The sequence below is a fragment of the Cololabis saira genome, chromosome 2, assembly GCF_033807715.1.
Source record: "Cololabis saira isolate AMF1-May2022 chromosome 2, fColSai1.1, whole genome shotgun sequence".
Taxonomy (NCBI): domain Eukaryota; kingdom Metazoa; phylum Chordata; class Actinopteri; order Beloniformes; family Belonidae; genus Cololabis; species Cololabis saira.
In genome coordinates, this window is record NC_084588.1 from 9,665,772 (window position 1) to 9,681,855 (window position 16,084).

The 16,084-nt window shown below is 41.8% G+C and overlaps 1 protein-coding gene across 1 annotated transcript in view; it reads right to left on the minus strand.

The window, feature by feature from the left end:
- Positions 1 to 16,084, minus strand: part of si:ch211-186j3.6 (neural-cadherin) — a 361,581-nt gene that overhangs the window by 56,461 nt on the left and 289,036 nt on the right. The window contains exon 33 of the mRNA XM_061737325.1: positions 2,501 to 2,765. Coding sequence (XP_061593309.1) covers positions 2,501 to 2,765 — 265 coding nt within the window. The remainder of the gene's footprint in view (positions 1 to 2,500; positions 2,766 to 16,084) is intronic.

Sequence of the window (16,084 nt, forward strand, 5' to 3'; positions counted from 1 at the left end):
GCAAACAGGTATGAGCCTTCCGTTGGCCAATTACAGAGTGGATGGTTATGTTTCAGATGGCAACAGGTTATTTAACCCCAACTGATGCAGTGAGCAGTCAGAAGGCACATCCTCTGGTTGTGGAAAAGATGTCGATCTGTTTCGAATGGGTCAAACTACTGGCATCGAGCATAGAAAACATCTAAAGAGATTAATGAAACTACTCATTTTTGGGTCAAGAACTGCCAAACGCATTACTAACATGGGAAGGATGGTGGGGAACCATCATCTTCATAGTAGAAATGTGGTCAGAAAAAAAAAACTTGAATGATCATGATCGACTATCACTTCAACTTTTAGTGAATTAAAGTCATAAAAAAAAAACCAACAAAAGTAGAAGGAACAGCTTTGTATTTCCAGATAACAATGAGAAGAGGACTAAAGGGTTTGGGACTAAAAAGCTGTGTAGCTACTTAAAACCACTTAAAGCAGCACTACGTAACTTTTCCACCTTAATATCATATTTCCAGAGTCATTGTGATGGTACATCAACTTCCAACAGGTTTAATGACACCTCTGTCATGGTCTGAGGGGTCTGTATCTCCTTCACTGGCACTATGTAACTTCGAGGTGGATGGTAGGAACTCTTCCACACTACTGGTAAAGCACTACCGCTTTTGTCCAAAGGAGCCGCCAAACTCAACAAAAGCTGAAAGTTACATTGTGCTGCTTTAAAGGTGAGGCTAATTGGGGAAAAATGGCTTCAGTGTTCTGGGGAGCATCGAGATTGGACCCTGGAGCAATGGAAGAAGGCCATGTGGTCTGATATACCCAGAGTTACCCAGAGAGGTGGATGTAGTGATGCACCCATCATGCCTAGTGCCTACTACTGTACAACTCTGTGGGCAGTGCTGTGACCTGGGGTTGCTGAACTTGGTTAGGTCCAGGTTCAGCATCCTTGATGAGGTCAGGATTTACTGAATGACCAGGTTATTCCATCAATGGACATATTCCAAGATGACAATGCTAGGATTCATCGGGTTCAAATTGTGAAGGAGTGGGTCAGGGACCGCAAGACATGTTCCCACACAGAGTGACCACAGCAGAGTGCAGACCTTAACCCAACTCAGACTCTTTGGGACGTGCTGGAGAAGACTTTCATCATCCATCTTCAGTACTAGGCAAAACAATTATGCAACTTCGGATGAAAATAATAAATGACTTGTTGCTTGGACAGGCAGTGTTTATAGGGCCAAAGTTCAGCTGCCCCAAAACCAGTTGAGGCCAAGGAAAGACGAAAGTTCCTCAGGCGGAAATTGGAAATTTGCTAAACTGTAATTTAGAGAATAAACTAAAAACTCTAAAACGTTACACAGGAAAAAGGACACATGTCTTGTTTTCTGTTGTAAAACTAAAAAAGCTACATTGTTCTGATTCAAAAATAAAACATGACGGGCATAGTAATTGTCTTTATTTGAGAGTGATTGATGGAATTCTGGGAAAAGGAGAACACAGGCACATTATTTCATTGCAGCAAGATTATTTTTTTTTGTATTTAGAAAAAGTCAATTCATTTAGAGACCTGATGACCTCGCCATTTAAAAGATTTCTTTTCGAGCATCAAACTGCTGGAGTGCATCACTGATTGAGTGGTTTTTTTTCCCCCCACTCCCAATAAATTCGGCACAGAAAGCTTTTCAGAAAGGACAGAGGACGCACCGCTCTCACCGCTTACGTGGGAGCACAGCACAGGAGACATAGGTGTGCCAGCAAAAACTGCATACAAGTAGCAAGACCCAAACTACGTAGCAAGAAAAAAGCAGTGGTTAGCAGATACTAACTAGTTTTTTGGATTGCAGAGATGGACCCTGTATCTTTCAACCAGTCACCGAACAAAGCACTGGTTTCAAACGTAGCCCATTCCAGTAATCTGATACCCCCATGTGTCTACCGGTAACAATTAGCCATGGCAGTCTGACTAGATCGGATCTGGTGATGTTCACGTAACACTTTCAATGTGGCACAATTTATGAAGCAGTAAAAATGACTTATCATGCCGAAATATCAGTATTAATGTAATTTGAAGACACATTTGGACACTTTTAGGAAGAGACCTCAGCTTCTATAGGGGGCCCACTGAGCTAAAATGACAAAAGTTCCTTTGTGGTCCTTTGTCTGTACATTAACGTAAAGACATGCATCTGTTCAGAAGTGTCAAACAGGTTATAAAAAATGTAAATAAATGTATGCACCCTACACATTTTTTTCTTTTGTGAAGGAACAGAAGGGATGAAGCACGATGCCATGCTGAGTGGCCATGTGTACAGGAGGCGTGGGTTTTAATGGAGGTAAGAAGGAAGAAGTTGGGTTTATTGGTTGTTTACTTCCCAAATTCCTCCCATTCCTCCCAAATTCCCAGGGAATATCATTGAGACCACAGTACATGGCAAACACATATCCATTGAAAAGCTTTATAACTGACTAACTCTCTCAGACGGCCGTGTTTTCTATTACAGCCCACCTTGGAAGCTCTTGTTGATGACCGACGGAAGAGTGTTTCCCAGCATCACCGCGGTGGGGTCAATGACGATCTCTCGACTCCGGCCCCTCAGTCCCGTCACCTCCCGCTGTCCACCGCCGCCATCCAGCCGCAAAGTGATTTCGTTGTCATGCCGATCTAGAAAGACCTCGTGCCATTCGCCGTTGTCGAGGCGGTAGTTGGGTAGGGTTAGGTTGTAGTCCCCGTCACCGAGGTTGTGGAAAACACAAAGCAGGCCCTGAAAGATCTGCATTAGGAGAAACAATATGTCAATACAAGGTTAACAAAGCTGTGGAGTTATTATTGATGAAAGATATATGCATCTTCTATAAACAAACACCACATAGAATCCCGTATTCACGGTTAGATTTAAGATTAAATTAACTGGTCATACGCAGCATACGTATGAGCCAGTTAATTTGACAGGAAACCTCAGAGAGAATGAAAGTTTTCACAGGTAGAAATCATTCACACTTCACGTGGAATCAGTTGAGGAACCAGTGGAGCAGAGCAAAGAAAAATGGGTGTTACTAAATATTAGATCACTCTCATCTCTGTCTAGGTCAGTAAATGAATTAATAATTGATCGTGATATTGATTTATTCTCTCTCAGAGAAACCTGGTTGCAGCTGGAGAAACACCGTGAGTCTGAGGTGGAGAAACGGCAGCAGCAGTCGACGCTCCAGCCTCGCAATCAATCCCAAACTCTGACTTTTATTACAAACTTCACTCGAACCGCCTTAAATTGCGTGAGACAAAAGACAGCAGTGGGCGGCACTTAATGCTGAGTTTTTTAAAACTCAAATTAGTGATGAGCACAAATTAAACGACTGCAGTTTGTAACACTAGCATCCAAGTGGATCTTGAGAATTATAGGCTGAAACATGGAGCTTAATGTCTTTGATTCAGCTCCTCTCTAATCTAGCAGAAGAACTTCATTTACTCTAGAGATTTGTTTGTTAGCATAAGGAAGCCCCCCATAAATATAAAATCAGAAAAGGCTGCGTATGGATGATGAAAAGATGGTGATTCTTACATTAACTTTGGCTTTTATTTCATTGTATCCACTATTACTACAACATAATTTACGCTTTGCCTCATCACTTTCATTTCCTTTGTCCTAATTATTCCCTCGCACGCTTTCAAAGTAATCCAAACAGTAACACTTCTAAGCTCAGTATTATTGTTATTCCTTCTCACAAGACTTAAAAGACAGTAAAGATTAAGGATACCGACCGAGGAAGTGATCAAGTGTTTTTTGTCCCGTTCTTGCTGCAAACACGTCTGAAAGTTTACAGCAGTACTGGGCTGTTTTTTTTCCAAACATTGAGTTTCATAATTCTGCACAACCTCTAATGGAGACTTGTCAGGACAACAGCAGGCCAGTGCAGCTTTCAGCCATGTCCTTGTAAAGTGTGCAGGATGTGGTTTTTGCTTTTTTCTTACTGAAAAATGCACAGATGCATTAGGAAAAAAAATACTTCAAAATGACTACTGCATTTTACGCACTTAAAATCCTTAAATTTTCTCCAAAATCGGCAGTGCGCCCTATAATGCGCCTTATGTATGAGTTTTGAAAATTTTACTGACCTCGAATCAGTTGTAGTGAACTCAAAAATCTGTCAAAATGTTTCCGTGCGACTTTGATAGTGACGAAGCCGCTCTGCTTGACTGATTGTCGGACCGTTCAGCTGACACATGGAAGTCGATCCTTGGTTGGATACGGGTTGTACCGTCAGACCACGTTACATAACTAATTATGTAGCGCTGGCAAGCAACCATCATCCAACATCTAGTCCACATTACCTTACTGTAATTAGACTTCAAAACAAGCGTAAAGCCAATTTTCAAATTTATATCATAATCCAATTATAATCAAATGTTGGAATACAACGTTGTTCCAACCTCACACTAACTTCAGGTGTCCACTATGGCAACGATGAACCAATCAGAGAACAGAACGTAGTACAATGCTTACCTCCTCCACTTTTTATTATAAAGATGAATGATTAAAAATGTGAGCATATTTTTCTGTTTTGGTTACAACTGAACAATATTCTTATTATTGCTTATTGTTGAATAAAGTTTGACTTACCAGACTATTTTGTTTTGCTATATTTATGTTTTATCATGCACCTTATAACCTGGTGCGCCTTATGTATGAAAATAGATCCGTTCATTGATATTGTGCCTTATAATGTGGTTCACCTAACGGTCCGCGAAATACTGTGTATGCAAACACCCATTCAGAGTTGTTTCCTGAATGAATGCTCCCTTCATGGAAGGATAGACGACCTCTGCACCAACACAGAGCTTTGCTGTTGGACCCCGTGTTGATAACGGCCCATCTTTAAAAAGAATATTATTTCTCTCGTCCTTGATGAACACAGACTCCATTTATTCCAAAAACAATCAGGGATATCTGGATTCAAGATCTTTTCTGATCTTTTCTCATCTCACCAAACCCTAGAGTATGTTTCCACTTAGTGTTGAAATTATATTTGTGAATGTAGATCTGTTTTGGAAGATTGGACGGAAGTTTCCCAAAGTTCCCAAAGCTAGCTTTCAGATATATTAATTTATTAGGTCAGATAACATAAATAGATTAACTCAGCTTAAAGCATGTCTTTGAAACAAATATGTGAAAAGCCTGTGTTTGCTTTAGATAACACTGCAGTGATTGTATAGAGCTGCAGACTCCTCAAACACATGTTGTTTAACAGCGTAGAAGCTTTCCATGCTTCACTTCTCTGAGGACGACAGTTATTTTTAACCAGGATATAATCTCACACATAGAACGAGACTAAAGCCGCAGCCTCTTTCACCTTCGTAATATTACCAATCTTCTGTGTCTCTGAAAAAGCTTTTAGCTGATTTAAAATGCTACAGCGAGAGTACTGATCGAAAGAGAATTACTCCCTCAGATGGTTTTTTCTTCACTTCATTGTGTATGAAATCTAGATTACAAATGCAAAACAAACAAACAAACAAAAAAACGCCTCTATTTCTTCAAGCACACAAAGCCTTTAATGACCAAGTTCCCAAATGTTTTAAAGAGCTTACAGGACCCGGCTTTTCAAACAGAGCACTTCCCTCTCCTTCAGCGCTGCAGTGGGAGGCAGATCCTTCAGCCGTCATGCTCATCTTTTGTGTAATAAGCTCTGGGGGCAGACCACTACATTCTGCTCATGTGAATGGACTCACAACATTATTTTTAGTGCCGGCTCAGGTGGCTCTGACCTAGCCCTTTAGTTATGCTGCAATGGGCCAACAGATGAAGGATGAACCTCCTGCGAACCTCTGACCATCTCTCATTTTCTCCACTTTTTCCACACATTTATGCTTTTATCTCTCTCCTCACCACCGGCTGGTCAATACTGGTGGATGCCTGCCCCGAGTCTGGTTTAACACACAAACTTATTCTCTAAATCAGGGGTAGGCAATTCCGGTCCTCGAGGGCCGGTGTCCTGCATGTTTTAGATGTTTCCCTGCATTATTGACAGATCAATGTACTGTTACATGTTTTTCAGACTGTTTTGATGTCTGTATGTCAGACATTCTATTGTGAAAATCTCAATAAAAAGATTTGGGAAAAAAAACACGAGAGACACTCTTATGTAGAAGGGTGGTTAACGTTTTATATCCTCCTTCTCTGTGTTTCTGAATTGTGCTAAATGAAAAAAAATTGTTTAAAATTGTTTTCTTTGGGGCGGCGATGGATCAGCGCCGTCTAGCCAGAAGTGTGGTAGCCATGCAAAGTTATGAAGTTTCCTTGGGCAGGAAACTAAACGTGATGGTCTTTCAGCATCTGCAGAACAGAATTTTATGAAAACATCCACGGCGACGTGTGAAATCTGCATCTAAAGGCCGAAGGTCAAAACCCCCTGTTGTTCCTGAACACTCTCAGGAACCATCGTACCCAAATAAAGCTACATGGGTCCAGGAATAACTTTAAAAACCATCGTCACTTTCAATTCATATGAAGGTGCTGTTGATGACACCAGGGGTGAACAATGTTCTACCAGTGAACTCCTTGTTTTAAGGAACTGTTTTGAAATAGAAACCTCTCATCTGCATCCATGGACTTTATTTAAAAACACACACATGAATGTAAAACATGCAAAATATGTGTATTAATTAGAGAATGTGATTATAAGGAAATGAGAATAAAGATGCCAAAGGTTTTCCTGATGATTACACACCTGAGTTTTTGGCGTCTCGACTCCAATCTGATAAATCTCTACTGTTAAATATGTAGATAAAGGTATTGGAGGTAAAACAACATCACCCCCTTCTGTAGAATCGGAGACTAAAGTCATGTCTCCATTACACTTTTACGATAAAAAGTGGATATAAAGTGGATTATCGAAACGCCTGAAAAACCACCTTGTGGAAGTGTAAAAAGTTTTTTTGCAATATTTGGGAGGTTGTTTTTTTTTTTTCAAACCAGAGCCGTTTCCATTACAGCATTTCTTTTTGGATACTGGGGTTTTGCACGGATCTAGAGGTAATGGAAATGCTACTCATGAGTGGTGCTGGAGAGGAGGCAGGACTTTAAGAGCGGCAGCAGGGGGAATGTGAGGCGATTACTGCTTAACAACATCAACATAATAAACAAGATGGAGCAGCTGGAATAAATATGCGAGTCCCCTCACTTCACATTTCAAAAATTTATGGAACGGTCCAATTGGACTGAAGAGAGTGAATGAGCTTTTAGGACCCAACTCCTAAGGAGAAGATAAGGCAAAAAGGTTTTTCAGATCCTGTTGCCCTGGTAACAGAAGCATCTCAATTGAAGCTGAGATAGATGCCCTTTGGGAAACAGCATGCATGTGAATGTCTGCAATCTGGTTCTACCAAGTGTCCTAAAAAATGTACCTAGGGTCCAAAGAAGAAAAACGAGCTAAGGGTATTTATGGTGTAGAGATGAACGTTTTGTTGTTAATGGAGGTTTTAATTTTAGTGAAGCTTCATAGACACACAGTATGGTTTTCGAGAGGCCTGCCTCCAATTCAGACCTTTCACTAAACACTTGAGAATGATGAAAACGTGTAGTAAAAGAGTGATGTTACTTGGTAAACCTCAATTCTTCTGAATTTGTTGATTACATCACATCATTGACTCTTTATATTTTCTAAATACAGAGAAGCAGGTCAGTAAAGATATTGAAACTCTTATTTTATTTGTTCATCTGTTCAAACTGTTCCAACAGAGAATAAAGTTTTAGTAGAAAGAACATCTACAACATTCAGACGCTTGCACCGGAGCTGAGGAGTATCCCCTGATTTGTTTTGGAAACTTTCAAAATCTCATTTGAAGACAGTAAACTTAAACTCTTCTTATAGAAATCTGGTCTTGGGAGATTATAAGAGCTCATAAAAAGCTTTCATTCAGAACAACTATGGCAACTGTCTATCTTTGAGTAGAAATATGCAGTCTCAGAGTGCAGTTTTCAATGCACCGAGGGCACAAATCAAATGAAATTTAGCCTCGTCCCCTTGGGAAGCTGACAGATGTCTCGGTGGCAGTTGTCTCAAAATCGTAACAAATCAAATCAAAGCGGTCCTTACGGCAAGAAGGAACTGGAGGTAAATGGGATGCTGAAGTGACCTGAAACCACCTGTCACATTTTAAAACTAGCGAGGAAGACAGGAAGAGACAAAAAAATACTACCTGATTGGTAAAAGAGTGGATCAATAACGCTGGCTAAAAGGCAGGTTAATTCCACGGAGATGAGAGGACACAGAGGTAATAAATAAGTCCCGCAATGAGTTATCATCTCTCATTTGGAACAAACATAAATGTGAACACCCCGGCTGATGTCCCATCAGCTCACCTTGAACATCACTCCGCCAAAGAGGAGTAATTCATCTCTCCCCGTGTGATTACAAAACCCTGCAGGATCTCATTTGTACTGCTGCGACGGCCGAAAAAAAAAGAAATAGTCATGAAAAAGCTGCCATTTTATCTTCTGATTTTCCTGACTCCTACAAAGACACCCTGCTTTCGGTACCAGAAAGGCACAAACAGCGTCTTGTAGGGTCCAGGCCTGTGTGGGAGAAGTGGAAGACACAATGGCAGAAGCTGCACAATCAGCTGTTTCATCACAACCGGCTCTCCTTTGCTGGTGTAACACGTGTGTTTAACACAGGAACATCCGTTTAAATGATGCAGGACGGGCATTTCTGCATGCTTGTCCTTCGAAAGGAACGCGTGGGAGTGGGGGATGAGAGCCCGGATAGAGGAGAGCAACGACTCAAGGCTGCATTAAGAACGACTCGGCGGTGGGCGGGTCCTTCCATTTCAATTTTAAACCGTTCCTCCAAGTGTCCCACTGGGCGTAATTGTCTCCATCTCTGCGACTGCTGCCAAATAAACAGAAGAATTATATAAGATGGGAAGAGAAGCAGAGGCAACGGAGGGGACGTGTTTCAGGGACACAGGTGGGCTACCTTTATAGATAAACTGTATGTTCGATGGAAGAACTTGGACAAAAAGGCTGAATTTGATTATCTCCACTAAGTTTTACGCCTGACTCTGCTGCATAATGCGTCTCTCCTTTCAACTATCAATGTGTTCATCATTCTGCTCTTCACAACCCCAAGGTTATTTATCAGTGAAAAAATGAGGCCTGTTTCAAGGCTCTGTGATGAGGGATTAATTATGTCCAGAAATCAGCCGGGGACCGAGCTTTTAAACCAGACAATCTCACAGCCACCTGATTTTAACCCCGGTTACAACTGAACAGAGCGGTGCGACGCAGCTCCTCCTCCTCCTCCGCCGCTCCAGGGCAGTACATGATTGATGGGCGTGAAGGTTTACGTCTGGATGTTTGAATCAGCGGTCCCACAGCAGGGACGCTCTCATTCCTCCAGGTGCTTCAGAACGCTGTTGCACGTCAGTGCGGCAGACACGCACGTGACATCTTCATCTCCTCATGAAGACAGTGCACAAATACAACAGGTGAAAGGAATTCCTCATCCAATGTCTTTTAATTTTTTATTTAAATAGGAAGTGAAACCAAGTTCAATCAGTAGCTGGAATTTGCTAAAACTCTGGAGACCGTCACATGTTTTGGAGTTACACAATTCAAAAACACGTGCCGGTCTCCAGCGTTTTAACCTGCAGTCTACTGCTTTAGAGACTGCATAATGATCTAGTCATAAAAAAAATAGTATAAGCTGCTGGGCAAATATTGATTGAATTCTTACCCGCCAGAAGGCAGATGACTGTAATTTATATTAAATTATCTGCAGAAACCCCAGTCCAGGACTGATTTGATGCTTCTTATAATTTGCTGAAAATATGGGTTTTAAAGTCTCCATTTACCAAGTTGTCAATGTCTGGGAAAAAAAGAAAAAAAAAAAAGACAACGCTGCCAACTACTAAATGAAATAAAAAAACAGCCTGACATCTATATATATTCAAATGCAATAGTACACTGTACTATCTATAGTCTAACCAGTCTGGGAGTTGACACCTTTGTTTCACTTAGGAATTTTGTCCACTCTTTCCATCTCTTGGGAGAGGTGTCCTTGCAAAACTAAATCAGCTCTTAGCGTGGGCCTGCAGGAAGCATTAGTGTGGCAAAACAGCATCTGGAGAAAACCTTTCATCAGTGAATGTCAAGTCACAGCGCAGGACTGTGGCTTTGGAGAACTGTGGTAAAAGCAGCCACCGAGTCCCCTGAAGTTACCCTGAACAGCATTACCTTCAGTCTGTCCTTGATGTTAATGGAGGTGCTGACATTAATATCTATATGAAGACTTAGAGCTGTGCGTTAAATGTCATTTATGCATAACACCCCCCACTGATAAAGTATCCACTTGCTAAGTAACGATAGGTTTAAATGTAAATGGATACAATACATCAAATATAAAATGATAATACAAAAATTATCTATATTTAAAATTTGATTAAATGAGCTTTTGCAGCAGATCTTTTTTTTTTATTTTTAGAAACAAAGCAGGACCTCAATGAAGGTCTGTACCGTTACAAAACTCGAGCAGAGTCTACACCCAATTTCAAACTGTGCACCAGTCCTTCCACCTGGTCGGATCCGGCTGTGAAAGTGATGCATGTGCTCACGGTGTTTGCTTTCACTGTAATGCAAAAAGCAGCAGGTCTGACAACCAAAGCTGCTATAGTTTACGATGTACCGCCGAGTCCAACGTATCGAAATTGTTTTGGATTTTACAGGAAAGAAGCGGAACTGGAATAAATCATTGAAGAAAGGTGGATATACAACAGACTTTCATCCGTTGACATGTCATGGAGAATCACGTGAACGCTGATCTTGTTGGCACAAACAATAACACAACACAAGATGAAGAGTCTGAACCTTTACAACCATCCAGCAGGGATGAGAGTGACGGCTTTGATGACACAATATTGTCCACCAAATATTTGTGTGTACGAAAAAGAAAATACTAAAGTCAATATCAATACGTAAGCTCTCTCAAGGACCCGTGGCAGGATGAAACTGAGACAGATATTTGAGACGCAGGATATGTGTTGGTAATTTTGACGTGTAAGAGGTGTTTTTTGGACTGCCCTATTGCATTTTTGGATAGTATGGCTACATATAACAGCAGATGACCCTTGGCTTTCCAAAGAGTGCTATGCAGGACCGAGCCCACGCAACACTGGCCTCTGATGGCCTGAAAATAGCTGAATCCCTGATGGACTATGAAGCTCAAAGTTGCACTTTAAAAAGGGACGTGGGATAGGAGTGTGTGCATAGAAAATAACTTTGGATCATAGCTTGGGTATGAAAGTATGAAACAAGATGCTGGAACCTGAAGGATATGTTTGAGAAGATACTTTATTGTGAGTAAGTAAAACGGTGTTTTCATGATGCATCTGTTAAAGCGAGGCAGATCAAGGCTGGATATCGTTTCACCCTGTTGTTATCCTTGAAAAACCGCGTATGCGTGTAGCAATAATTCTGTACATCCATTTGCTGCAGACATGTAGGCCGTTCCACATGAAGAGTGTCTGTGGCTATTAAAGACAACCAAGCTTATGATCACTGCTCGTTGAACAGGAGAAAAAAGAAAAAAGAAAAAAAAAAGGGGATGAGGCTGACAGCCACATATGTCAGTAAGAACCTGAGGTGCATATTCTGATCCAGCCCACGAAGAAATCACTACCAGCACACACATTAGGTGGAGAAGTGGGGGAGCCGTGGCGAGGCCAGTGTGCATGAAAGGCCCAGAGAAACAGACAAGAGAGATTAATTTCACTCACAGAGGGTGAAGAAAGGGAAACTGGCTCACACAGCTAAAACAGATTATGGTCAACATGTGGTAAAAATGTGCAACAACAGGGATAGCCGCTGAACACTCAGAAAATTGGAGAACCAGACTGGCTCAGAGTAAAACGCTCTCGGAAAAAAAGGTGGCCAGCTCGGAAAGAATGGTTGTTTGTTTTGGACAGAGGCAAGTTAAATCCACTGTGCTTTGGCAGCGGGGCGGCAGATCTGCTGAAGCTGATGCTGGAGGGGAAGGATGTGGAGCATCTTGGCCTGGAGAGCCGGCCGCTGAAAAACCTACCACCAATACCATGAATGAGACAGCACGGCTCAAAAAAAAACTGTTTCCTCCACCATCTCCTTGTCTGCGTTAGGGATGGGTTGTGGTGAGGACCTGGATGCAGGAGTCCGTCAGATGGCAGCAGTGCAAGTTCATACTTGAGAAGTACGAATGAAACACCACCCTATCCTAAAACTGTTCACAGTATACAATCATGTATTGTCCTAGTGGCTTTTCAACTTTACTCAGAGGCTGTAAATCTCCAACAATGTAGTGCATTATCAATTTGTGTACCTGTTGCAGGGAAATTAAACCCCTTAAAGGAGCTTGAGGCTCCTTTTAAGAAATGAGACTCTCTAGCGCCACCCTTCACCACGACGGCCGTTGGGGGTACTGCAGCCAACAGTGAAGCCGGCACGGGAGAACGGGGAGAACGCGCATGCAGCGCCATGTGACGTCACATCCGCAGGACAGCGCGGGAAATTCTGGCCCGGGAAATTGCAGCAGATTTTGCAGCACACAGCCTGTTCAAGGCAAAGGAGAGATACACTAGAGGGCTCATTCTTTTGGGTTTGGAACGCTTCATCTGACATTATTACTAGAAAACTTAAAATGTATACGGATTTTCTTCATAAATCTTGCCACAATCCGGCCTCAAGCTCCTTTAAGGCTGCAGGTATGACTGGGGTCGTTTGGGGCTGTTGGGTGGTTGTTGTCCTGCTTTTACATTTACATTCTTGGCCTTTCCTGATGACTTTTTTTGATTGTCAAGGACTCGCAGATATTTTCTCTCACTGGACGGATGCTTTAACTCCACATGACATTTCAAATGTGAAGTTGACGAGGTAGACGCTCAGACTTGTTTTCTCAGCGCAGGTGGACATCATTTGCTCAGAAAGGTTAGATTTTTACTCTCTGACTCTTTGGGAGACGATGTGTAAAATTCCCGCAGATAATCATAAGCGGATCATCACCTGACGGATCGCTGACGCTTCGTCTGCAACGTCTCTCTCTTCACTGGTCATGTAGACACTATACCGGGCTCGGCCCGCCGTTGCCATGGAGCTGGTGCCCATTGTTATACTAGTGTGCACTGCATTGTGGGTAATGTAGTGTGAAGTCGTCGTCTCGTCGAGTATTTTAAATGTGCTGACATGTATTCAGTAATAATTGGATCTAAACAGTGAAGCTGAAACTCATAATCTGAACAGTTCAAATTCTAGTTCATGATCTGCAGATCTGAACAAGTTCACGTTCTAGTTCTTTATTTGCAAATATGTTGCGTTCAGTTCAACGTTCTCACAGAAATGAACGTGTTCAATGAACACGTTCATTTGAACTTGTTCATGCACAACACTGGGTGGCAGGAATAACTGACAGTTACAGAAAGACAAACGCCGTGACTGCTTTGAAAGCTTGTGTCAGTGTTTGTACCCACTCCTCTCAGGCTGTGAACCTAGCATATTATAGGACCTGTAAAGCTAATATAAATTTGCTAGCAGTACATCTAGATTTCTAGGCTAATGGATTAATAGCGTTGCTGCTGCTTGTCTGCAATTTGCAGCACATGGCAAAATGTTGTGTAGTCAATGCCATTACACAGTGACGTAGCCTTCGGTCGTCTCTTTCTGCTGACAACAGCTCCCTGCAGCCGGAGGAACATCAGAGACAGATATCAAAGATCAAAATGTCTTTGAAAGTCATATCATTGTTATCAAGTTAGTTCCTGTATTCTGGAATGTTGATCCAAAGAGTGACGGGGCTGCTGCAGCTCAGCAGCTCAGTCAGTCATGTAGAACAGTGATTCTTAACCATAGGGCCGCGGCCCAAGTGTGGGCGCCATCTAGTGGGCCGCGAAAAAAATTCAGTTTTGTACGTGTGGGCCGCGAGGGCCGCGGGACTGCATAGCAACTCCCGACCAAATGAGGAGAAGAAGACCCTCAGCTAGCTCTAGGTGTAATAGTAAGAGAAATGGTGTGTATTTATAGAGAAAATCCTTCATTTTGCACAGAGTACGTTTAGATCCACCAGGATCAGGGATCGATTACTTGGGTCTGCGCCCAGAGCGAGCCCTGACTCGTCCGCGCAGCCGGGGAGGTCGGTGCCGCTCGGGCGGCTCCATCGTTACTGCTGAAGGATTGTACATGTAGATGTGTCTGCTGGACTGGACTGTTGTTCGGGCTCGCAAAAGCATCGGAAAGTGACTCTGCTGCAGCGGCCAGAGAGCTGCGGGTTCTGCCCGGCCGTCTCAGCTGATCAGGCTCGGATGAAATCCGACACGCGCAGTCCTGACAACTTATTAATGTAAATAAAACTTAGTAAGTTACTTAGTAAGTAATTAGCTTGACTCTTACAGAGATGAGAAGCCTAACAGGTGGAAAGGGAAGTTCAACCCGGAATGGACAGATTCATCCTGGTTCAGTCTTCCCACTGGGACAAAACCAGTGTCTCATACGTTCAGAGACCGTGGCGTTCAAAGTGCAAAAGTAAAACGCCACTGAAACAAAACACAAAGTTTTTCATCAAACATATCCACTCAAGTCTGAACTGAAGTCACAGAAAATAAGCTGACCATCTTAAACATGTTTGGGTCCACATACAGCTGTGAAGCAGCTTTCTCCACAATGAACATAATTAAAACTAAATATCGTTCCAGGTTCATCAATGAGCACCTTCTCATATGCATGAGAACCTGACACCATCCAGCCCAGATTTAAAGTCCTGGCAGGAGAAATTAGAGCTCAGTTCTCTCACTGAACGACAGAAAGTGAGGGCATAAGATTAAGGGGAAGAAAGAAAAACTGCAAAACTTTTAAATTGCTAAGATGTGTTTATATTAATTTATTATAAAAATGTGTTGAGACAATTAACAAAGAAAAGGGGAAATTCAAACTGCTGGTAAAGAAATAAAATAAGATAGCATTTGAAAAATAAAATAAAATCTTATTTATTTATTTTATTTTTAAGAGAAAAAAATGTGTAATTGAAGTTACACATGTTAATGGGCAAATATGTACTTTTTAAATATAACAGTCAGATGCAGATGTTGATACAACTATGAGGCTACTTGAATATATATATATATATATATATATATATATATATATATATATATATATATATATATATATATATATATTTATTATGATGTTCTGGACCTTCGCTGCTATACAGTGTTAATATTTAACGGGCCTCGGGCCACTCTGTACTGAAAAAATTGGGCCCCAAGGTCAGAAAGGTTAAGAACCCCTGATGTAGAAGCTGAAATAAGCCACATGTTTTACTGAAGCATCTTCATCTCCACATGTATGAGTTAGTTCCCATCAACGTGCAACACTTCCAAGACGCTTTTCTGTCACTCTTCTGTTCAGTCCATCCCAAACCAGCTCGATGGGGTTCAAGTCTGGGACTGACCACTACATGTTTTCCGGCTTACTGTCATGTTTTCTTTCACATATGTTAGATCTGGCATAGCTTAGACTTATGTTTGGGGTCATTCTTGCCGTGGGATGAACCCCTGACCAACTGGGTCATACCAGAAGGTACTACATGGTGCTGAATGCCCGGGTGGACTGGATCCAGCAGAAGAGCCCCAGACCATCACACTTCCTCCTCCGTGGCTGACAGTTAAGGTCACATGCTGACGCATAATTCTGAAATATACATTATTCTTCAGTTCTGGGCAACTTCTTGTCTTAAAACTGAGTTGTTGTAAAACTTTTGATGGTTTGTACTCCTTAAGGACGTCGTTCCATGAGGTTTGTGGGTGGTTGATGTGTATTCTGCAAGCATAAGGCACACCTAATCAATGCTGCCATGTTCCTTTTAGGAGGATGCTTTCTCCTGGAAATGCTTACTAATTACAGACAATTCTTTAGACACCAACAAGATAAACTCAAGATAAAACTCAATATTCCCACTTCTTTTAAATGTGACAAGAGTTCCTTACATCACCTAAAAATAGTTTGTTCTTTAACTCTCATAAGGAGTTGAACTACTTTAGGAGTAAAATGCTTGAGTAAACAATCAAGAC